This window comes from Perognathus longimembris, chromosome 10 (assembly GCF_023159225.1).
Source record: "Perognathus longimembris pacificus isolate PPM17 chromosome 10, ASM2315922v1, whole genome shotgun sequence".
In the NCBI taxonomy this organism is placed as follows: domain Eukaryota; kingdom Metazoa; phylum Chordata; class Mammalia; order Rodentia; family Heteromyidae; genus Perognathus; species Perognathus longimembris.
In genome coordinates, this window is record NC_063170.1 from 57,491,861 (window position 1) to 57,515,229 (window position 23,369).

General features: G+C 45.2%; 1 protein-coding gene across 1 annotated transcript in view; it reads right to left on the bottom strand.

Moving 5' to 3' along the window:
* The window catches only part of Frmd4b (FERM domain containing 4B), a 146,115-nt gene that overhangs the window by 98,476 nt on the left and 24,270 nt on the right, over positions 1 to 23,369 (bottom strand). Inside the window, 2 exon segments of the mRNA XM_048356136.1 lie at positions 5,030 to 5,124; positions 6,467 to 6,532. Of these exon segments, the coding sequence (XP_048212093.1) occupies positions 5,030 to 5,124; positions 6,467 to 6,532 (161 nt within the window).

Sequence of the window (23,369 nt, forward strand, 5' to 3'; positions counted from 1 at the left end):
TTAAATCTGGTAGAAAAATAAACTACAGAGTGTTGGCCAGCTTTTGTAACTTTAGGCTCAATCTCTTACCACTTATCAGTTTCAACACTGAAAAAAGGGTCTTTGTTTCATCTTTACAAGATAAAATTACTAATAACTTTTCCCAGATTTCTCCAAAGGAACATTATAAAGATGAGTAATCAGATGTTTAGAGCATAGGTTAACTTCCAAATACTATTGTTTTTTGTGTGTAAACCAAGAAGGCTGAAGTTAAGGGATTTGTGCACTGTATATCATCAAATTTGGTATACCATTGATTTAAAGAGAGCTCAGTGTTACAGCTATTCAAATGTATGCGGTAAAATACGTAAAATATTCTATCAAGCCTTAAAAGTTTTTCTCTATGGCCAACGAGACTAACTCGGAGTTATTCTTTATTGTATTATTATAGAAAAGAGGCAGCATCAATTAGAAGTCAATTCATACAAATTTGCAGGGAGAGTTTGTAAGAATGAATAGTGTAAGAAAGTTGTAGAATACCACACACAGCACAACTCAGTGAGCTAAACCACGGAGTACAGTCAAAGCGCTAGGAAATACAGATGTGTTTTAGATTTGGTTCTGGAAAAATGCAGAGAAAGTTCCGAATATTGGTTGTCTCTAAAAGAAACTATAACTGGAGAATGGAAGTAAACCAAAGGGTAAGTCTCAACCATGACAGTGTTTTCCTAAGAAGATCTTCATGTGTACGTAACATGGTGTTATATATGTGATTATTGCATGTATTATATTACATATTGTGATTATTGCATGTATTATATAACATGAGTGTATACACATATACCCTCATATGCATATTGGTTTTTTGAGACAGGGTATCATTATACACCCCTGGTTGGTCTCATATTCTCAATTCCTTCCCACTTCCCAAGTCCTGGCATTAATATACTCAGCGTAAAGTCATGTCCTCCCTCCCCAACCCCGAACCTGAGACTTGAACTCAGGGCCTGGGCACTGTCTCTGAGCTTCTTTTTCTCAAGGCTAGCTCTCCACAACTTTACCCTTGGTGCCACTTCTGGCTTTTTTGAGTAGCTTATTGGAGGTAAGAGTCTCATGGACTTTCCTGCATGGGCTGGCTTTCAATCTTGAACCTCAGATCTCAGCCTCCTGAGTAGCTAGGATTACAGGTGTGAGCCACTGGTGCCAGCATAAAGTAACTTTAAAAATTCTCTAATTAAAAATTGATTTTAAAAAATGCCTGTAGTTTCTGAACAGCAAAATGAAGGTTACCCATAATTCAGTCACAGTGGGCGCAGAGTTGCTTATTGCTCATCACCTGATTTTTTTCCAAGTATATTCACTAGCAAAAATAAGTGTGAATCAATTAAAAAAGACAGGCAATCCCTGCCTAGCAGGCTAGGCAGATTAATCATAAGCTTAAAGTTCTCTTTCTGGCTAGAATTCTATCATCTCCTGCCCATCAGATGTTGACCCAAAGTCACCGTTGCTGTAAATTCTGTTTGTTATTTCTTCATCAACAAAGTTTGCTAAGTGATGCCTTTCAATACATAGGAAAGGGAAAAATGAATTGGGGTGGGGAAGGATGGGGAGGAAGAAACTATAGTGGTGGTGGGGGGAGTGGGGGGAACTAAGGGACATAGGAGGGCCAAGACTGCCCTCTAGGGGTGGACTATAGCACTGCAAGTGGAAATGATAAAGGTTGGACCCTTAGTTATCTGGTGCCTTGGAGTCCAGCAAGGCCATGGATGCCCATCCCCCTCCCCACCCATTGGTAATCATCAGGGCTTTCGTTATGGACCTGAAGTCTAGCTGTCCACTTCTCTCCTGGCTCAGAGGGCTGAGGGTGTAGACAGTCGTGAGTTTCATTGACAAAACCTCCTCTTTGCCTTTTTCTATTTACCAAAGTTCACCCAGGGCACAGGCTGACGTGGCATGCGGGCTGGAAAACACCAGTCAGCCAGGACGCAGGGAGGGTCCGCCCAGTGGGGTGAGTGTGTGTGTAGGGGTGGGGGGGGTGGGGAGGGCTATGCAGAAAGAAAGAACTTTCTAAAAATATTTACCAGACAAGGGAAAGGACCAGGCTTGTGCCAAAGACATTCCAAGGCGACACCCTGAGACAGAAGCAATTTTCCAGGCCTGTGCTTGAGAAAGGTGGAAATGGCCAGTTCCTCCATTCCACGCCCTCTCCACCCCCCTCCCGCACCAGCGCAACTCATAGATTTTCTGAAAATAAACGCAGCCAATGCCAGCAGGCATCTTTCCCAACAGACCACAATTCTGAAATGGGCAGTGCTGTCACATAAAAGAGAACATGGGGGCGGGGTGGATGTGTGGGACCCAGGGGCTTAGACTGCTTGGAGCCTGGGCAGATACCTGGCCGAGGGCTTGGAGGAGCCATGTGTCCACCAATGGGGTTTTAGGAAGAAATCCCAGGGCAGAGAAGCGGGGCGGGGAGACCCAGGCCCTTAAAGGAAGTCATTTATTTATCGTGTTCTGTACTTTCTGGAGATGGGCCCAACACACACTGTCTGCCTGAGGTTCAACAGAACTTAAACTTTTCCCGGATGCCCTGTTTTCCAGCTTGTCCTGAGTTTTGTAACATGAGGAATCCAGGACACTGAAGTCTTCCATTCTGTTCCTCCTCAGTGGGACATCCTTTGGTGGCCCAGGGTACCCTTCCATCTCAGGGCTTGTTTTATTGATGGACCAATGGTCTATAATTCCATGCCCCTATTCTAGTACCGTATATGGGGTTTACTATAAAGACAGGAACTATGATTATGTCCATGGCACAGATAAGAAAACTTGAGTGGTAGCATAGCAAATCACTGCCCTAAAACCACACAGCCACCAGGAGTCTATGACATCTTCCCCTCACCCTGATTTTGTACTGATTTTCTTCTTATTTCCTACAATGTAGCCACATGGTTATTTTCTTCTTTTCTTTTTGGTTGGTTGTGGGGCTTGAATTAGGGCCTCCACATAGTCCTTGAGCTCTTTTGATCAAGGCTAGTGCTCTGTCATTTTCAGTCACAGCTCCACTTCCATTTTCTCAGTGTTCATTGGAGAGAAGAGTCTCACAGGGGACTTAGTTGCTTGAGCTGGCTTTAAACCATAATCCTCAGAGCTCAGCCTCCTGAATATCTAGGAGTGCTAGTGAGCCACCTGCACCTGGCTGGTTATTTTCTTTTTAAAAGCAAACAACAAAAGTCAAGCTAAGTTCTGCCCCATGACCTCTGCATGGACATCTGTTTTGCTTGGCTCTCCAAGCTTTCTGCAGAGCTGGTTCTTGCTTCATTCCCTGGAAGCCATCCTGCCCCCTTCTCCCGCCCCCCCCCCCCCCAGCCTAAAACTGCACCCACCCAACTAGCTTTTCTTCATATGATCACTCACTTATGATGTGCAGTGCAGCTATAATTTCCAGTATTTTCTCATTTCTCATTTCTTTGTTATGCTGTGCTAGACAATACCACTGCAACATGAATCTAGGAGAGCAAGGATCTTGTCTGTGTTGTTTAAAGATGAAATGCTTGGACCTACAATACTGGCATTTAGTAGGCACTCAGGAAATAAAATTACTCCATTATTCATGCTTTTAGCCTCAACTCTATGTGACCTCCTAAATTATAGTGATTATAGCAATTCTAGTTTATACCATATAACTTAGCCATTATGCATTTATGATTTGATGTTAAATATTGCTTGATATACTTTGATTTATATCCAGATTCACTCTGTGTGTGTGTGTGTGTGTGTGTGTGTGTGTGTGTGTGTGTTTCACATGAACTGGCTGTGGCTGCTTCCTGGATAGAACTTGTGGCCAATGGACGTCTGCAGTTCCCTTTCTGTCCAGCAGAGGGCAGATAGCGGAGTCTCTCAAATAGCCCACAGTGATTCAAAGGTAGGTAGCAAGCCCAGTGTATTTTCCTCCTCTTATTGAGCCTATTTTACAGAAAGCATTCCAAGTCTACACTATCTCTGGGTGTCTCTACAATTCCTGACAGCTTCCTGAGCTTCACCCGGCTCAAGCCTTAAGGGTTTTGTCCAGCCTGCTTGGAGGTCCCAGGCTGTTAGTTTACTCAGGTAAAAATCATTGTAAGTCACAAAGTGTTAAAAAAAAATTAATTCCTTCTTGAGATTATTTTCCACCTGGTTGAACTAAAGAATTAAAAAAAACCCCACTTATACTGAACGAGTTATGGAAAGAATGCTGGATGGTTGGCCAATATATACTGTGTCTGGAAAATATTTTTTGAATTTTAGTATTTGAGGAACACTTTGGGAGTTTTCTCCAGAAAGGGAAAATGATTTCTCTAATGAAAGTAGGCTGCATATAATGTAGACAAATGAGGCTGACATAAAACAGACTGATGCCCATATGCATACAGACACAAACAGAAAAAGAGAGGAGAGCTAAGGAATCCAAACATATCCACTTACATCATTTTAGGTGATCATTACTGTATTCTTATATACTGTACCTGCTTCACATAAACATGCAACACTCTACTACAACTTAGCACAAAACTGGGAGTAGAAGAAAACAAAATGAAAGCTTAAAGGCAGTATAAATTGGACCTGGGTTTAAGTTACAAACTCCATTCCACATTAAATGATGTATCTTTTATGTGGACCACGGATTTGTCCTGAAACTTGCTTGCCACCCACCCCAAATCGTAAATTCAGTTTCAAGATATGAGCAATGAGTCTTTTTATCATCGACACCTGAGCAAAGTCAGTAAGCAGGTAAAGACAGACTACAGTTAAGAGAAACAAACTCCTTACCCCTAGATTTCTAAAACATGAAGAACAACATTTTGAGTTGTTCAAAGGATCAAACGAAATTCCTTTTCCTCTTCCTTTTGCAATACTCACAGGAAGAGTGTCCTGTACAGAGAAATCGTGAACTAATAATAATAAGCAGGACATACTCAGCTGAATTATTTTTTTTTCTTTTTGGTTAATCATGAGAAGCAACCAACAGGGAGTTTAGCCAAAAGGTAAAGGTATAAAAACCATTAAAACTTACGTGTCATCTATAAATGTTATCCCGAAGTACTCCTTTTCTTTCAGGTTGAAGTGCGAAGCTACGAGATCCAGCAACTCTTTTGATAAAAGTTTGGGCTGTTAAAATAAACCCAGATTAACTGTGATGTGGCCGCTCACCATCCCCTCCTCCCCCCAATGCTATCCTCTTCCACCATCAAAAGGTGGTAGCAGCTCTTAAGACCACTCTCTGTGAGGATTGGGAAGGAGAGGAGGATGGGAACAGGAGTCAACAAGATATTTTTCACTTTCACTTGTAATTCCATGAAATAGCTTACATTTCCCTTCTAACCGTGTGCTCACTAAGATGTGGCTGTTTCAGAAAGGAAAATGATTCTATGGACCATGATGCTAGTGGCCAAGGAAAGAATATTAATGGACTCACTACCTAATGATCTAGGAAACTCTAAGAGATAATAGGAATCATTTTGGTCGGGGGAGGCCAGTTGAAGAGGCCCAAGGCAGGAGGACTAGAGATAGATCTAACAATAGTAATTAGCATTTACTGTTGTCTCATCCACTCCTTACAATAATCCTATGAGATGGAGCTTTATGTTTCTACCTTAATGCACCAACCAGCCAAGGTGACCTCAAGGATTTGTGTGTGTTCCTTGGGGCAATCATTTGAGGCCTTCAGAATCCTGTTCTGTCCATCACTGAACCTGTTCCACCAACAGTATAGAGGATCTATTTAACCTGAGAGCTTGGGGAAAGCTCTGGGACTGGTGAAAAGTGTGTCTTAGATCCTGCCAGAATGTCCAGTGAGATGAGGGCTGCTGGATTTGCTAGGAGCGAGGAAGAAGGGGTTTGTAGGTGGGTCCTGGACATGGATTCCTTCTAAATTGAGTCTAACTATTTAGGATACAGGGTGGAGGCTGGTCACTGGAGAAGGAGGAAGGGAAGAAGGAAATGAAAAAGAGAAAAGTACAGGGCTAAAAGTTGTACTCTTGGGGCACTCCTAAAGCCCATTCTTTTTGCATTCTAACCGAAGCCTAAGCTTAGTGGGCCAGGGACAAGTCTCCAAAGGGAAAAGAACGCAGGTTGGCCTAGAAGTGAAGTCTAGCCTGGCTCATTTCCGGCCTACAAGAGGTGTGGTTTGTCTGCAGGGCTTGCTGTTTCTGAAGACACTTGATCTGGGGTGTTGGGGGAATAGAAAAATCAAGTACCAAGAGCTAAACCCTACCTCCAGTCGTACAGATTTGACTATGGGACTGCACTCACCAATACCATCCGGCTGGACTTCCTTCTTTGTGAGAGGGGCCCAGGGTACTTGCCTAATCCTGGGTCTGTGTGCGTAGGGTTTTAACCCGCACAAGGCCAGATAGCAGGAAAGTGGTAGACTAGAGGGTCTAACCTCACAACAACCAACTTTACCCACCCGCTTTACCCACAAGAGGAAGGCAGGATGGGTGGGACCTACCTGCACCAGCAGCTCCAGCTTCCTGTCATCCGGGAGCTGCACCTGGCAGTGCCGGCCTTCTGTCATCTGTGGAGACAAGACAGGGGCAGCGTCAGGGCCGGCTGGCCTGCAGGTCCTTCCACTCATGTGGCTATTTATTCCAAATGTAATGTGCTTGGCCTACAAGGGGCTTCACTGAGTTCACCCCAGGCATGGCTAGAAAGAGGGGACTCACTGGTGTTTAAAAGAAGAACAGAACCAAAACCAAAGCACTTGATACATTGAAAATAAAATAAAGCCTATACAGAGTGCCAAGTTCAAGCAACGCCCACCAAGATTACTCTAGGAAAAACAGGTTTCCTTCCAGAAAAATCAGAAAAGAAAGTATCATGTTTTCCTTTGAATGACTATTTAAAAAAGACATTAGTATTGAATTTGTATTTAAAAATACATTTTCACACTCAATGTTTTACCTTAAAACTAATATAATAGATAAGTGAGTGCGCAAATAAGCTGTTAGTGTTTTTTGTATAGGTGATCATCCAAGAAATGCAATACACACACACGTGTGTGTGTCTGTATGCCTGTGTGCAGTGTGTGTGTGTTTATTTTTCAGTTTAAGCAGGGCCACGTGCCATTCACCATTTTGCTTCCTGCATATTTATTTCAGGATTTCTTGGAGATCTTCCACGCGCCTGTGCATACAGATGGAGCTCATTGCTTCGAAGGTTCTAGAGCATCAGTCCAGGCCGTCCGATGCTGTACCATCGTGCAGTGAGAACCAACTAGCTCGTCTCTAGTACTGTTCATGCGTGAGCAGCGTCACTCGGAACTTCCCACGTGTGGCTCTGCCCCCATGTGGCAGGCGGGGCCACACTGGAGCGCACGGGCAGCAGCGAGTATCTTAGGCACTGGGCAAAGCTCAGACATCTGAAAACCCAATTCCAACAGAAAATGGACATAGGGTCCAGGGTGTCCTTATTTGGGAGACCCAAGGGGGAGGATCATTTTAGCCCAAGAGTCTGAGTGCTGTGTGGGCAACACAAGGGGAGACAAGAGGCTGCAGGGACAGGCCAGCACCAAGAGAGGCCGACATGCAAGCTGCAGGCCGTGAGCCCATCCCCCCCAGGGCTCCCAGAGCCCTGTCCCCCGTGGGGAGCACCGGATGGTTTGATTGTCACCAGCAACGGAAGCCTGCCCTTGTCACTTACTCAAACCAGAGGTTGAAAAGTGGCGGACTTACTTTGTTCATGAAACAACATCTAGGAATAAATTGGAGTGGGTGATATTAGAACTCAGGAGATGCCACATAATAAAAAATTTAGAAAAAGAGCTTGTTAAAAAAAATTTTTTTTTGAGTAGTGAGACCCCAGATTGTGGGGCTTAATTTTCTCCCTAGTAACATGTGGCCAAGGTGGAGCAGGGAGGAGGAGCAGGGAAGAGGAGGAGGAGGAGGAGGAGGAGGAGGAGGAGGAGACCGCTGCTTCCTGCAACCTTGTATATTTCTAGTACTATTTTGGACATTTTAATAACATTAGTAACACCACTCACAGGCATGACTGCTCATAGCACTTTAAAGAACTATGGGAAGGCACCAATGTCTCCTTACCTGTGATTAGGGCGGGGGGGGGGGGGGCGTGGAGACTAAGGGACTGATATTGCCCAAAGCTACACAAGTTAATAATACCAGACCTGGGCTTGAAATTCATAACTCTGTCTCCTGGACCACAGCATAAACGGTGTACCCAAGGCTACTGAGCTAATAAACACCATCTAATTCAAATGAACCTTTTCTTAAAATGTTCAGCTAAAATTTTTATTGAAATTATCTTAACAAAGAGCTGGGCACCAGAGGCTCATGCTTGTAATCCTGGCTATTCAAGAGGCTGAGGTTTGAGGATCCTGCTTCAAAGCGAGCTCCAGGCAGAAAAGTCTGGGAGACCCTTTTCTCCAACTAATCACCCCCTCCGTGACAAAAACACACCCCAAAACTTGAAGTAGAGTTGTGTTTCAAGTGGTAGAGTGCTAGCCTTGAGCAAAACAACAAAAACAAAACCAACAACATACCTCAGGGACAGTGCCTAGTCCTTGAGTATAAGCTCCAGGATGGCACGCACACACACACACACACACACACACACACACACACACACACACACGACTTTCAGGCAGACAAATCCTGCAGATTCTTATTTCCAATAAACCAGCAAAAAAAAAAGTGGAGGTGTGGCTCAAGTGTCAGAGCATAAACTATGAGCAAAGAAAAGCCAAGCCAGAGCACAGGCCCTGAGTTCAAGCCCCAGTACCAGCACAAACCAAAAGAAAAACCCTGACTCTCACCCATACCCACTCCTCTAGCCCCACGCCCGAGTTTCTTCTACTCAAGGGCGTACCATGATTACAGGTCTAAACACAAAGTGACTTTTGAATCTAATGTCACCCCGACCCGCTCCCAATCCAGCTAACAGCAGCACCACCTCCATAAATGTTTTTGAAAAAGACCTGGTGGGAATGCTGCTAGCACACACCTTCTGCCAGCTCTCTTGCAGGCTGCCTGGGGTTCGCGCTCCCACCTCAGTCGGGGGCTCCCCTGCGTTCTTTTTCCCCGGCTGACCACAGCAGGTCCTCGGGGGGCCGGCACCGATGGCGCCTGGACAGCTATGGCCGGCTGGTCAGCAGCAAATGAGGAAATGCTACAGGGAAGTGACTGTCCCTGCAGCTTTCCAGAGCTCTTAGGTGCAGCAGCCCATACTGGGGTTCAAATCTGCACCCCACCCCCTGCCCCAGGCCCCAAATCCCACCACCTGTCTTAGAAGATGTGAGCAGAGAGAACGGGTCAGTGAGAAACCCAAAGGCAATACCATGTCCAAGGGAAACAGGACCATGCATAAGAATAACCACAGTGGGGTGAAAAACAACTGCAAATAAAGACAGGAGCCCTAACTTCAGTTGTGCCTTGGGAAGAAAGCGGGTGGCTCCAAGGCCCTCTTCTTTGCCCCATTCCCCTTCCACTTTCCTGGAGCCTTAGCACAAAAAGGCCTGCCTTGGAAAAGTCACTCCTCGTCCCTGGGGTGGCTCACTTTCCATGTGCACCTGCGCAGAGCCAGGTCCCCACCCAGGTCCTCCCTGGCCCACACAGAGTGACACTGAAGGAGCCGCTTTCCTGTCCTGCTGGGAACCCCTCAATCACAGAACTCAACTCCTCACTCTCCCGGCTGATGGTGTCTGCAGGATTTTACTTCGCTCTGCTTTGCCCCTCACACATCCGGCGCCCTGGCTGCCCCTTCTTCCTCAAAATTAAAACAAGTTCCTACTCGAGGACTTTACATCTGCTGTCCCTTCTGTGTGGGGCACCCCCCCCCCCTCATTGCTGTGTGGTTGAGTTCTTTCACCTCTTTCAGAGTTGAAATCCTACGCCACCGCTTGAGGAAAACTTCCCTGTCCTGAAGGGAAAGTGCACGGAATTAACCCGGTACGCTGCCACCGCTTGCTTCCGTGAGAGGACTATTCATCATTTGAGTTATACGCGGATCGGCCTCTGTCTTAGCCATGAGGATGTCATTCTTGAGGACAAGAGCCCTTGATTGCTTGCCCTCCCCAGAACTTCTTTGTCAGAATGGGTTCTGCAAATATCCTCATGAAGGAATTGCCTTTGCAGCTCAGAATCTGGATATGCTTAGCCCTGAAACACACACCCGATGATTTAAATGAGAGAACATAGTCCAAAGAGAGCCAGTCCCCAAGCCCTGGCCCAGAACAAAAAAAAACCCAAGCTATCCACCCAGAGAACAAGGTGTGCTATTAAAGTCCTCATCAGATGTGGCGTTCTGCAGGAACTGGATGGAGAGGGGATGTATCTAGGCCGGCCTCACTTAGGGATCTATTGAGTGGATGGTTTTATATTTCACTCAAATGATGTCAGCCCAGGCTGAACAGGGCCCTTTTATCCCATCTCTGGGTAGTGACTAAGGATGAGCTGTTGTTACCCCCAGAAAGAGAATGGCCTAGACTGGCACAGATGTCTCTAGACGAGACAGCTGTGATTTTTCCCTCCAGTTCTCCTGAGACTGATGCCTGTCCTCCCAGCATGCAACGGACCCCTTGCAGTTATGTGCTTCACATGTATAGTTTCTCCTCTCCGACCATTCATAGGCCTCTGAAGGAGGAAGCATTACAACTTAGATTTCATAAATGGCAAAACCAAGAGGCAGAGAGGTTAAGAGGTGTTTGGCCATGCTGCTATCAAGTGGGATAAACGCTCAGGCTCCACTGGTTGTACCAAAACAGAAAGTCTTCTGTGCCTCTGGCAGGCTCCTAAGAAGTCGAGAAGGAAAAGGGAAACAGGGAGAGAAAAAAGCAGGCAGCACAGAAGCAAAGGAAGAAAGGAAAAATGGGTGACTGGAGGGGGAGAAATGACAGAAGAGGCTCTGGCCTTCAGTTTGCCAAAGGCAAAAGTGAGCCACTGAGTCATCTACCTTAATTAAAATGGGGACTGGGGTGCTGTGCTTGCCTAGCACGCAGTCAATCTCAAGTACAGTCAGAACAAACAAACAGAAACAAAAGGAAAGGAAAGGGAAAGAACATTCTTTTGTAAAAAGAAATAATAGTGATTGCATGTGAATCTGGCTTATGCCCTCCGTGTGTGTGTGTGTGTGTGTGTGTGTGTGTGTGTGTGTGTGTGTGTGAACTCAGGGCCTAGGCTTTTGTGCTCAAGGCTAGCACTCTACCACTTAAGACATAGTTCCACTCCTAGCTTTTTTTGGTGGTTAATTGGAGACGAGTAAGATCTCAGACTCTGAATAGCTATGATTATGGGCATGAGCCACTGCCACTCAGCTCCAAATGCTTGCTTTTACTCACATATTTATTTATTGCTGGTTCTGGGGCTTGAATTTGGGGCTTGTGCTTTTTCTCTTAAGGCTGGCACTCAACCATTTGAGCCATACCTACATTTCCAACTTTTTGCTGGTTAACTGGAAGATAATAGTCTCTCAGATTTGTTTTCCTTGGTTGGCTATGAATCAGAAGTCTCAGATCTCAGCCTCCTAAGTAGCTAGTGTCATAGGTGTGAGCCCTGAGTGTCCAGCTCTTTTGTCTGTACGACCCATTGAAATGCATTTTACAACAACCCTATGAGGTGCATACCATTTCTAGCTTTATTCTGTAGAAGAGAAAATTCAGGCTCAGTGAAGGCTGTGGTCACTTCATAAGGTCATGAAGCTAGGAAGATATGGAGTAGGATTTTTTTTTTGTTTTGTTTTGCCAGTCCTGGGGCTTGAACTCAGGGCCTGAGCACTGTCCCTGGCTTCTTTTTGCCCAAGGCTAGCACTCCACTACTTGAGCCACAGCGCCACTTCCGGCTTTTTCTGTGTATGTGGCACTGAGGAATCAAACCCAGGGCTTCATGTATATGAGGCGAGCACTCTACCACATCTTCCCAGCCCTGGAGTAGGATTTTGATGGCAGAATCTGATGGCAGAGCTGTGGTAACAGCTCCTGAAATCGGTGCCTATGTTTGCTAGTGATCTCCACTGAGCAGGGAGGATGAAGCAGTCCCCACTGGGGGCTGCCTCCCTGGCTCTGCCACGCTTACACAGACACACGGGAGGCAGGGTGGGGTCTGTGATGTGGCCACCTGGGCTTGAGTCTACATTAACCTGGGCTTACAACATAGCCTAGCACACATGTCACTCATGCCATGCAGAAAAGCTCTTTGTCAGGTATTCATTCATTCAGCCCACATAGATCAAGTGAAAGCCTTCCTAAGTGCTGGATCAACAGACAAGAACATTGCTTTGGCAACTTATCAAGTCCTCTGTCTCAACACATGGACGCTTGTGGCTGGGTGACTCTTTGCTTGATAGAGTGTGATACAATGTCTGTGACCACTACTCACTAGATGACAGTGGATGCCTTTCCAACTTTGTGACACCACAGGCATTGGCAGACATTACCAAATGACCCTTAGGGGATAGAATGATCCCTTCTAAAAGAAACTTCTCTATAGGTAAAGAGAAGAAGAGAAATGATAAAATAAAAAAAAAGCAAGCTCTATTCAGCAGGATGTGATGTGCATGCCTGTAGTTTCAGTACTCAGGAGGTCTTAGCAGTAGGAGCTTGAGTTCCAGACCTTTCTGGAAGAAAAAGTGAGACTCTGCCTCAAACCAACAAATGAAAGCTATTTTCAGATATAATAGGCCGATGAATTGGAGTTCCATGAAACTGAGTTCTTCAGTTGTTACTCAGAAGGCACAGGAAAGCGACCTACTGCGCTTGATCAGTGGCTACCAGGAGATATTGAAGGGCTAACCCTATATTGAGGATGTTGCCATTCAACTGCAAGCTCCTTCCTGTTTAGCAGAGGGTGGGACAAAGCACGGAAGAAAGGCTGGCCAGCAGGGGCTGGTCACTTCTCATCCAGGTTCAACCAGAGAAGCAATCCCAGCCAGCTTTAGGCAGACATGCTCCGGGAGAGGGGTTCTCATAAAAGACAGCCCCTTATCAGATGATAGCTTGATCTCATAAGGCTGGTGAAAAGAATAATCACATTTGAGAAGAAGGCAAAAAAGAAGAAAAAGAATAACTTATTGACTCTCAGGAGTTGAAGCCCATTGGGTGAGACCAGGTTGCTGTCAAAGGCACATACCTAGGATTTAGTCAGGGCGATTGAGTTCGTGTCCCTGGTCTGCCACTCATCTGAAAGGATGGCCTGGCCATCAAAGTATCTCTCTAGCTCTTGGTGTCTACCTCAGCAAAAAAATAGGGATGGTAAGAATCAATGTTTTCTGTGATCGTGGAAATTGAACCCAGGATCTTAAGCATACATTCTACCAGCAATCTTCTGGCCCCTTCTATTTAGTTTTTTCTCCTTTCATAGGAAAGTAAGCCACACCTAAAATCAACCAAAAGGCACGGATGATAATCAGATCACTGGTAAGACCTCAACTTATGGAGCCCAGCTCAGGGTGTGAAGGTCAGGGTGGGTGGACCTCATTACCCAGGTCACAGGTAGATGAGTGTTGTGAGTTCTGTTGCTAGTGGAGATGAGCTGTCAACTGTTGAATTCCGTCCTCTTCACCCTGAATGGTTCTGTACCTAAAATGTCCCCTCCCTTCCTCCCATACACAGATTTCTTCTGGATCAGATAGATGCCAGGCTGTCACCTTTAGCTGGAGATCAATCCTCCAGTTACCCTGATGAGCACAGCAACCAATAGCTGGGGTTCTTTCCATTCTGATTCCCCAGAAACAATCCATGGGCAATAGGGAGGCAGTATTTATTGCTGCCTCCATGCCCCAGGTAGGGGAGGGAGACATCAAACTCTTGTTTCTTAGCTGCTTGTGACTAGATTGTGTCTCTAGCCAGGTGATTGTTACTGTCACCAATAAGAAATGACTATGAGTACAGATAGACAGCTCCATCACACAAGGTGCTTTTAACATACTTTTCACCCACTGGGTTTACACAAACACCCTAGGAGATGGACAGTTTTCATCTTCATTTAAAACTGGAGAACTTGGGCTTTCAAGAGGTTGAGAATAATTCACTGGAACTTCCATAATGATGAGTGTTCAGCCAACCCCACCATGGGCAGGATGGCACAAGAGGTATAAAAACTCTGGAATGGAACTTTCTGGAAGAAATTGCCGTGAAAACTAAATTAAAAAAATACTCTGCACTTGCTGGGTGCCAGTAGCTCATGCCTATAGTCCTAGCTAGTCAGGAGGCTGAGATCTGAGGTCTGAGCTTCAAAGCCAGTCAGAGAACCAAAGTTTATGAGACTTTTATCTCCAATTCATCACCCAAAAGCTGGAAGTAGAGCCTTAGCAAAAAAGCAAAGAAACAGTCCCGAGGTCCTGTGTTCAAGCCCCAATACCAGCACAGGTACACAAATAATGCTCCCCCCTCCCCGCAAAAACAAACAAACAAACAAAACAAAACCTCTGAACTTTTCCAATTAGCAACACAGCAAGATGGGTGAAAGAATGTCAAATGTGTGTTTGTTTTTTATACAAAGCCATGCAGGATATTTCTGCTGCCTCTCTCCAGAAAGAAACATCCTTTTTTCTTTCTTTCTGAAAACGAGTTGTTAGGTTGTATTTTTAGATAGCTTAGTACAGTATCAATGATTCTCCCCACAAAAAGGAAAGATATAAATACTGTCAACAAGAAAAGCCAAATATATATATACTGAGAAAACCAAAGTAGGGTCTGTGGATGGCTGGGGATTTTCTTTCTATTTTTTGCCTGTAGATGGGCTAGCCAGAAATCATGTTTTCCAGTCAGCTTGGCAAAAATGGAAATTTTGGCTTAGGTCATTATGGGAGTAACAGACGCCCTGTGGTTTGGAAACTTTCTGCTTTGCCAACTGTCCGTTTTCGCTTTTCCGGTGAAAAGCAGCCTGCAGAAAGGGACAGAAGTGCTGTGTCTTTCAAAAAAAAAATTTAAAAGTTAAGAAGGCAGGCACAGATTGGAGGCAGGGATTTTTGAAATCAATTGCAGTCGTTTGTAATTTAACGATCTTCTGGGTACTGTTTCGGAACGGTTGGAAATCCGGAACAGGACCCACCACAGAGTAAACACATCACATTCACCACCCTGGGTGCTGAAAACTGGACAGATGATCATCAGAAAACTCAGTCCACGTAATGTTGAATCTAGAATATGCATGCGCTTGTGGTTGGATTTTCAGGTTTCCGTTCTTCATCAACCCTATTGGTGTCTCTGGTTTATGTTCTTCCCAGTCTCTGCTGCATTTTGAGCCCCATGTAAGTGGAGGCTGCAAAGGTCCTCAGGAGATGATAGGTTGTATTAGGACGAGAGTCCAATTAAGGGGTCCTTTATTGGCTGGTAGAAACGACATATTTGGGAATGGATTTAGAAAAACATGACCAAATTATGAAAAGAAGTCAGACTTGGGATATATAGTAAATAAATAATATATATATATATACACATATATATTATACTTACAGTTTTTCTTGAGATACTGGAGACTGAACTCCGTGATCTTATGCTTTGGTAAGCACTCTGCCACTGAGCTACATCCCCAGTCTAGAAAGTTCCCGACCTTAATGTCTAGCACTTGATATCGTAGAAGAGTCTCTCCCGCTCAGGATATTTCTAATATGCATTCCCGAAGCTTCCTTCTCCCCTGCATATCTTTTAAGTTTCTGAATGGAAGTCAAAGGTGTATGTGCTTTCCCTGTGTCCTGAGAAGAGACAGGACACGAAGAAGAAATATGAAAAGAACCTAAAAAAATCAGAGATAAAACAATGCTCTCTCTACTTTGAGTTCCATGGTAGGAACCAAGCCACACCCCAGGAGTGCTGAATCCGTGAAGGGGAAGAAAGGTGTGGAAGGCCACCACGCAGGAGCCCCCATGAGCCCAGCAGAGTGGTTTCAAAGCCCCCTGGGAGACACAATCTATTCTAATAATTAAGAACTTACAATGATATAACATGGCATTTAAAACAAAGTCCAATACTTCACACTATGACTTCTGTTCAGTGTGTGTGTGTGTGTGTGTGTGTGTGTGTGTGTGTGTGTGTGTGTGTACAAGCTCGTGTGCTAGTACTGGGGCTTTGAATTCAGGGCATGGGCATTACCACTCAGCTCATTTGCTCAAGTCTGGCACTCTATCATTTGAGCCGCACCTCCACTTTTGGCTTTTTCTTTTTTTCTTTTTTCTTTTGCCAGTCCTGGGCCTTGGACTCAGGGCTCGAGCACTGTCCCTGGCTTCTTCTTGCTCAAGGCTAGCACTCTGCCACTTGAGCCACAGCGCCACTTCTGGCCGTTTTCTGTATATGTGGTGCTGGGGAATTGAACCCAGGGTTTCATGTATACGAGGCAAGCACTCTTGCCACTAGGCTATATCCCTAGCCCCCACTTTTGGCTTTTTGGTGGTTAATTGGAGGTTTGGGTCTCCCAGATTTTTCTGCTCAGGCTGGCTTTGAACCTAGATCCTCCAGTCTCCCCCACCTAAGTAGCTAAGATGACAAGCGTGAGCCACTGGTTCCCAGCTATTCTCTCTTTTCTTGAGGGTATTTATGTGTACTGAGTCTCCTCAGTATTGAGGGATGTTCTGCTTCAATACTGAATTCCAAGGCTGAAGGATGTCCATCCACTGCTCATCTCTTCCCCACACAGGGAATGAACAGGTAAAGGCGAGAGTAATCACATCACATAAAAGGACCGATGCTACAGGTCCGTGGGCTGCCCACACACCACTGGAGAATTTCAGTGGAACGTCTCCAGTCTGGGGACACTGTGACATTCAGAATGATGGAGCCCCTGTGAGATCATGTGACAGAGATGGAGGATCAGAGGACACAGATTTGGACGAAGCTGTGTGTTCAGGTTGTGGCTCACTTAATTTCTGCAGAGATTACATGTATTTACATGTTTAAAATGAGGTTCGTGAAAACCATGAGCAGGGTTGTTGTGCGCACACATGGTGTAGGCACATATCTTGTTTTGTCATACTCACTGAAGCTCACTGACCTACGGCTCTTACTTTCATAGCAAATGCTGTGTTATTTGTCTTTGTGATTCTTCTGCCACTGTAAATTCTCAGAGGACAAGAATATATCTCATTTGCTGTAGTATGCCTATGTCCTAGTCCTGGGTGCTGGTAAATACTTTCCTAGTGAATGAATGAATGAGTGAATGAATGAATAAACTTGTATCTCTTGCTTCTCTTCTGAGTTTTCTACCCCTTCCTACGGTTCAAGTCCCACTGGCAACTCAATGCCTCCTTTAAAAAAAAGAAATTTTTTTTTCTTTTTTTTACTTGTAGGCAAGTGCTGGTGGCTCACACCGGTAATCCTAGCTATTCAGAGGCTGAATTCTGGAGGATCACAGTTTGAGGCCAGCCCAGGCAGAAAAGCCCAGGAGACTCGATCTCCAAAATAACCAGCTAAAAACCCAGGCTAGAGGCATGACTCAAGTGGTAAGAGCAAGTCTGAGGCACTGAATTCAAATTCCACCCACCTCCCTACCCCCAAACAAATTGCATATATTCAAGGTATACAACACAATATTTCCATTCCTGTGCTTTGAATTGTCTGAATTCCTCCAGCTATGATGCTGTTCTCCTCCAAAATTCTTCCCTAGCTAGCCTAGGCGGGTGTGACCTCAAATAACCTGTGGAAGATGTTTCCAGCTTTTTTCATTTACAAGCAGAATTGAGCACGTGCTATTCTGCTCTGTCGGCAAGTTTCCCCCCGCTCCGGTTCTGCCCAGTTCTAGTCTCAGTTCTGCTCTATTCGTATCAAAGGGACTCATCTTGTGAGAGGAAGTCTCGCCCAACACTTGGGGCTGTAGCCAGGGAACCAAATATTGACCCGTAGCCTGGCCTCGGTCAGCACAGAGTGGCCTGGACAGTGTGTTATATAAACTCACTGCAAATGCAATTCTAGAAGTCAGAATTTCAATCCCACTTCAGGCAAGTCCTGTGGTCAACTTGACCAACTCAGTGGGGAGGCTAGTTTAATCTGTACCATGTTTGCAAGACTGAAGATCCCTGGTTATTCAGTCCCTGCCATCCCCCTTTGCAAAGATTTCACTGGTAGTCTAGAAAGTTAAATTCAGGAAGTACAAGGTAATGCAAAACCCATGTGTAGAGTGAATTCCATCATTAACTGTGGCTTGATATGACACCTGAGAGATGAGAAGCGTCCTCACAGTTAGGGGCAAGTGTGGGCTCCTGCTCTTTGGCACCTGTGTGCCAGCTGCACTCTGTCATGAGCAGGTAGGCCCTTCGAGTCACGGGAGCCCTGTAAATCTGTACTTTACCTGACCAGCATGAACACTATTTCTTCATTGACAGGGGATGCAATAAGAGAACTTGTATACTGTGTCCAGCACCATGCCTGCCATTCAGGGCCAGCCGTAATGATTACTGATGTCTCAGTCTGCCACAGGAAAAGTAGCTACATGAACCAGTAAGGATAACACAGTTTTGCAGATCTCAGAAAAAGAAAAAGAAAAAGGAGAGCACACTTGAGCTTTGAGAGACATCCCTGGGACAGGAAAACAAAACAGATCAAACATCCCTAGGCTGGTGGCTCTCTGAACACAGGGTATTAAATTGATCTAAAATCACTTCAGCCAGCCTGACAGAACACCCCTGAATGTCTTCATTTCACAGGCAGATGGCCTGCTGAGAAAGTCTTCTTGACAAGAGGGTGTGGTTAGCTTCCGAACCTGACTTCATTCAATCTCAAAACAGCTGCTATCCCTAATCCATCCTACCGAGCCTGGCCGTGCGAGGTCCTGATTGCCTTCCTCTCATCTTGCTCTAATTCCTCTTCATTCTCAGGGTCTTCTTCTACCCCATCCTGTTTCCTATAGCAAGTCCTGCAGACTAGGGGAGGTGCCTGGTTAACCCAATTTACCCTTCATCACGTAGACTAAAAGTCATTTTCTTAGAGACACTGTTGTGGAGTGCTGGTAGATGAAGACTGTAGACTGATTTAGTTGTGCAGCTGAAGTCACCACCATGAGAAAATGATGTCCTCTCTTTGTTTCTTTGTTTCCTGATCCAGGGAAGTTTAAGTGAGCCGAGGTGCTGGAAGACCTTAGGGCTCCCTAACTCTCATCATGAGTGTGAGCGTTTGTTCTTTTGGCCCTCTCTCTGCGCTTCTCTTCTGCAACACTTTTTTAGAGCTGTAATAAAATAATGATGTGTTTTGTTTATGTAATATCTGCTTCCAGGTATCAACGCACCCCCAGCTTGTAGCTTGTGCTTTGCAAAAGAGAGACTCAATAAATCTATGTTGAAGGGAAAAAACAATTCAGTTGCCGAGTTTATACAAATTGGGAAAGTAATGAAGTACTGCTATGTCATATAAAATACTGAAAAGTATCACTAGTTGATTTAGTAATTTCTTTGAAAAGGAAGGGAAATAAAATCACACGAAGGGAGAGAAGTGATGTGTTCGATGTTAGTTTGTGTCTAATAAAGAAAAGTGCCTAGCTGAGCATGATAGTGCAAACCTGTAATCCCAGCTACTTTGCAGTAGAGGCAGAAAGATCTCAAGTTTGAGGCCAAAGTTAGTGAAACCTGGACACCAAACAAATAACCAAAACGGGGGCATGGCTCAACTGGCAAAGTGCTTGCCTAGCAGGCTGGAGGTTCAATCCCAAATACTACAAAACAACAACAACAACAACAACAACAAAAGTGCTTGTACCTCGATAGGGCACTTAGGGATTGAATAATTACCACAAAACAGCTTCTTTTCTTCCCACTCAAATACAAACGCCACCGTTCCTGAGGACTCTCTGCAGGTTTACAGATTATCCCCTCAAGTGGAGAATGGCTATTTTAATGCTGAACAGAGCAATTACTTTCAGGTCCCACTAGAGTGACCTTACTCTCAACTCAACACAAGGCCAAGTACCAAGAGGTCTCTCTACCTGGTTACTGCTGAAGGGATGGTTTGGGTCCCCAGAGGAACCGTATAAATAGTTACAGAAGGGAGGTGACAGGGCTTACTCTGAGGTTCTAAACATCAGCAGGACCCAGAGCAACAATGAGACACACATGCCTAGCAGGTACCAATCAGAGTAGGTGCTAGCTTTCCAGAACACCCCATCTCTGGCACATGGCTATGGTTTGAATAAGTTCCTTCCATTTTCCAGATGTTGCCCTGTGGTAGATGAAGAAGTGGTATCTTTAAGAGGTGAACTGGCCATGAGGACTACTCTTCCTTACCGAGATGCCCTTCTCAGCATCCAGAACCACAAGAAATGTACGTCTGTATTTTACAAATCATCCAGTTTCAAAGCTGGGCACTGATGGCTCATGCCAATATAATCCTAGCTATACAAGAGACTGAGCTCTGAGGATTGTGGTTCAATGCCAGCCCTGGAAGAAAAGTCCATGAGTTTATCTCCAATTAACCACCAGAACACTTGAAGTCACACTGTGGCTCAAGGTGGTAGAGTGCTAGCCTTGAGTCAAAAAAGAAGGAAAAAAGTTCAGGGACAATGCCCAAGAATTAAAAAATTAAATTACTCAATTTCATGAATTGTGTAGTACCAACACAAAAGGGATAAAGAGAGGCTTCACACACAGAAGTCAAGCAGTTACTCACTGCTTTCTGGAAGACACATACAGTTTATTTAAGATTTTTTTTTTGTCAGTCATGGGACTTGAACTCAGGGCTTGTGCTCTGTCTCTGAAGTTTCCTGCTTAAGGCTAGCACTGTACAACTTTGAGCAATAGCTCCACTTCCAGTTTTCTGGTAGTTAATTGGAGGTAAGAGTCTGATGGGCTTTCCTGACTGGGCTGGTTTTGTACCTAGAGCTTCAGATCTCAGCCTTCCTGAGTATCGAGGATTACAGGTATGAGCCACCAACACCCAGCTTAAGACAAAGTTTTTTAGCCAAGGTGTTGTGGTTCATGCCTGCACTCCCAGCCTATGCAGGACACACAGGATTACAGTATGGGTTTGGCCCAGAGGCAAAAACACAGTATCTTACCTGTAAAATAAACGAAAACAAAAAAGGCTGGGGCATGGCCCAAATGGTAGAACTGGCAAGCTCCTGGTAAGTGTGCGGCTGAGTTCAAACTTCAATACCATGAAAGAAAGAGAAGAGACAAAGAAAAGAAAGGAAGGAAGGAAGGAAGAAAGGGAGGGAGGGAGGGAGGGAGGAGGGGAAGGAAAGGGGAAGGAAGAGAAAGGAACAAAGAAAGGAAAAGAAAGAACCAAAGAAGGAAAGAAAGAAAAAGGAGGGAAGGGAAGTGAGCAAGAGGGCGAGGGAGGAAGAGCGAGAGCGAGAGAGAGAGAGAGAGAGAGAGAGAGAGAGAGAGAGAGAGAGAGAGAGAGAGAAGGAAAAGAAAGAGCAAATTTCAGTTTTTAAGCTGAGAGCTCTCTCTTGTCTATTAAAGAGATTAGAACAGTTTGCAGCACCCTGCCTTCTCCTGAAACATAAACAAAACATGCGGATGGGGCCTTGTTCCAAGAAGGCTTTCTATAACCTTCGTCACATTTCTATAGAGTTCATGTTATTCAAATGGCTGAGAACAGGTACTTAAAACATAAACACCTGACTCAAGCCAGGACTGAAGACCACAAAGGACACACAGCCATCACTTGCTAATGAACTTCTACCCAGTGAATCCAGACATGTTTGCAGGGTCAAGAGGCTCATGTGTCCCAACTACCTAAGGCTGATGGAAGGCCTGGCTGCCAAGATTAGAGAATGCAGGACCTCTGGGAGTTGCCGCGCCCTATTTATGTTCCGAAGACAGTGCATGGCCTGAAAACAAATCACCTGTTGATCAGATGCTCAGCCTTAGGGCAGTAAATAAGCGTTTTCATGCCATCATTGTCTCCATTTGCTATATTCTGTGTGTGTGTGTGTGTGTGTGTGTGTGTGTGTGTGTGTGTGTGTGTGTGTTCAAGTCCTGGGGCTTGAACTCAGGGCTGGGGAGCTGTCACTGAGCTTTCTTTGTTCAAGGCTAGTGCTCCACCACTTGAGCCACAACTCCACTTCCAGCTTTTTGGTGGTTAATTAGAGATAAGAGTCTCACAGATTTTCCTGCCCAGGAAGGCTATGAACTGCAATCCTCAGATCTCCGATTCCTGAATAGCTAGGCATGAGCCACTTGTACCCAGCCTTGTGTGGACACTTAAGGAATCTGGAATCAAAAGTGAACCGATCTGGTGCTGGGGATATGGCCTAGTGGCAAGAGAGCTTGCCTCTCATACATGAAGCCCTAGGTTCAATTCCCCAGCACCACATATACAGAAAATGGCCAGAGGGGGCGCTGTTGCTCAAGTGGCAGAGTGCTAGCCTTGAGCATAAAGAATCCAGAGACAGTGCTCAGGCCCTGAGTCCAAGGCCCAGGACTGGAAAAAAACAAAAAAAAGTGAACCAATCTGAGTCATATCTCCTACTCACACCTGGATTTCTTTCTAGAGGACATCTCAGCATCTGGTTGCAGTGAGTTGCAGCCGTTTCTCCATCCCCAGCACTGCCTGCCTCAGTCTGCTCCTACCCATACCCCATCATTAGTTCTAAGACATCTGGGTCCTGATGGTCCTCACCCTTCCTAGGTGAAAAGGAAAGTCAGTGGAAAGGAAGAAAGACAGGAGAGAAGGACAAAGAAGGAGAGATAGAGATGGAGGTAACACAGAGAGATGGAGCTGCAATTTAGAGGGTTACCAGCATTTCTAAGCTAAAAATGAAGCTGGGTGTTAGTGTAACCTCCACCTCCATTGGTAAATTTCAATAGGAAACTCATTGGTGAGTTTCAATAGGAAAATAGAGCACCCCATCTGTGGTATGTGGTAGTGTCTCCCAGCACGTGCACTCTCTCTCTCTCAGTCTCTTCCTCTCTCTCTTTCTCTCCTATGCTGTGCTTTTCAGCTCTGCCACACCATTCACAAATGTCCCCCAGGAGGCTAGTTCTTCTGGACCACTTCTAGTACCTACAGGGATACCCGAATCTAAAACTTCTGTCTTGGTCTGTTTTCTGTTGCATAATGGCATATCTGAGACATTGATAAAGAAGTTTCTTTAGCATGCTGTTTTGGAGGCTGGAAGCCCACCTGGGCAAAGACTTTGTGCTGCTGCTTCTTCTTCATGGAGGGAAAGCAGAGGGGCAGCCAGTGAAATGGAGAGAGCAGAAAGGGGTGGCCTTGTTAATAGCCTGTTCTCAAGGTAAGGACTGCAATCCTGGTACGCAGAAAAAGCATGAAGCTCTCATAGCAAGGCCAGCACCTCTGGAGGCACCTTACCTCCCAACACCTTCATTTTAGGAAGTATAACCCTAGGAAATGAACTTTTGGGGCATGACTTCTCATGGAGAGGATGGTTTAAAAAAGTGAAGTCTAGCTGGGTGCCAGTGGCTCACACCTGTAATTCTAGCTACTCAGGAGGCTGAGATCTGAGGATTGTGGTTTGGAG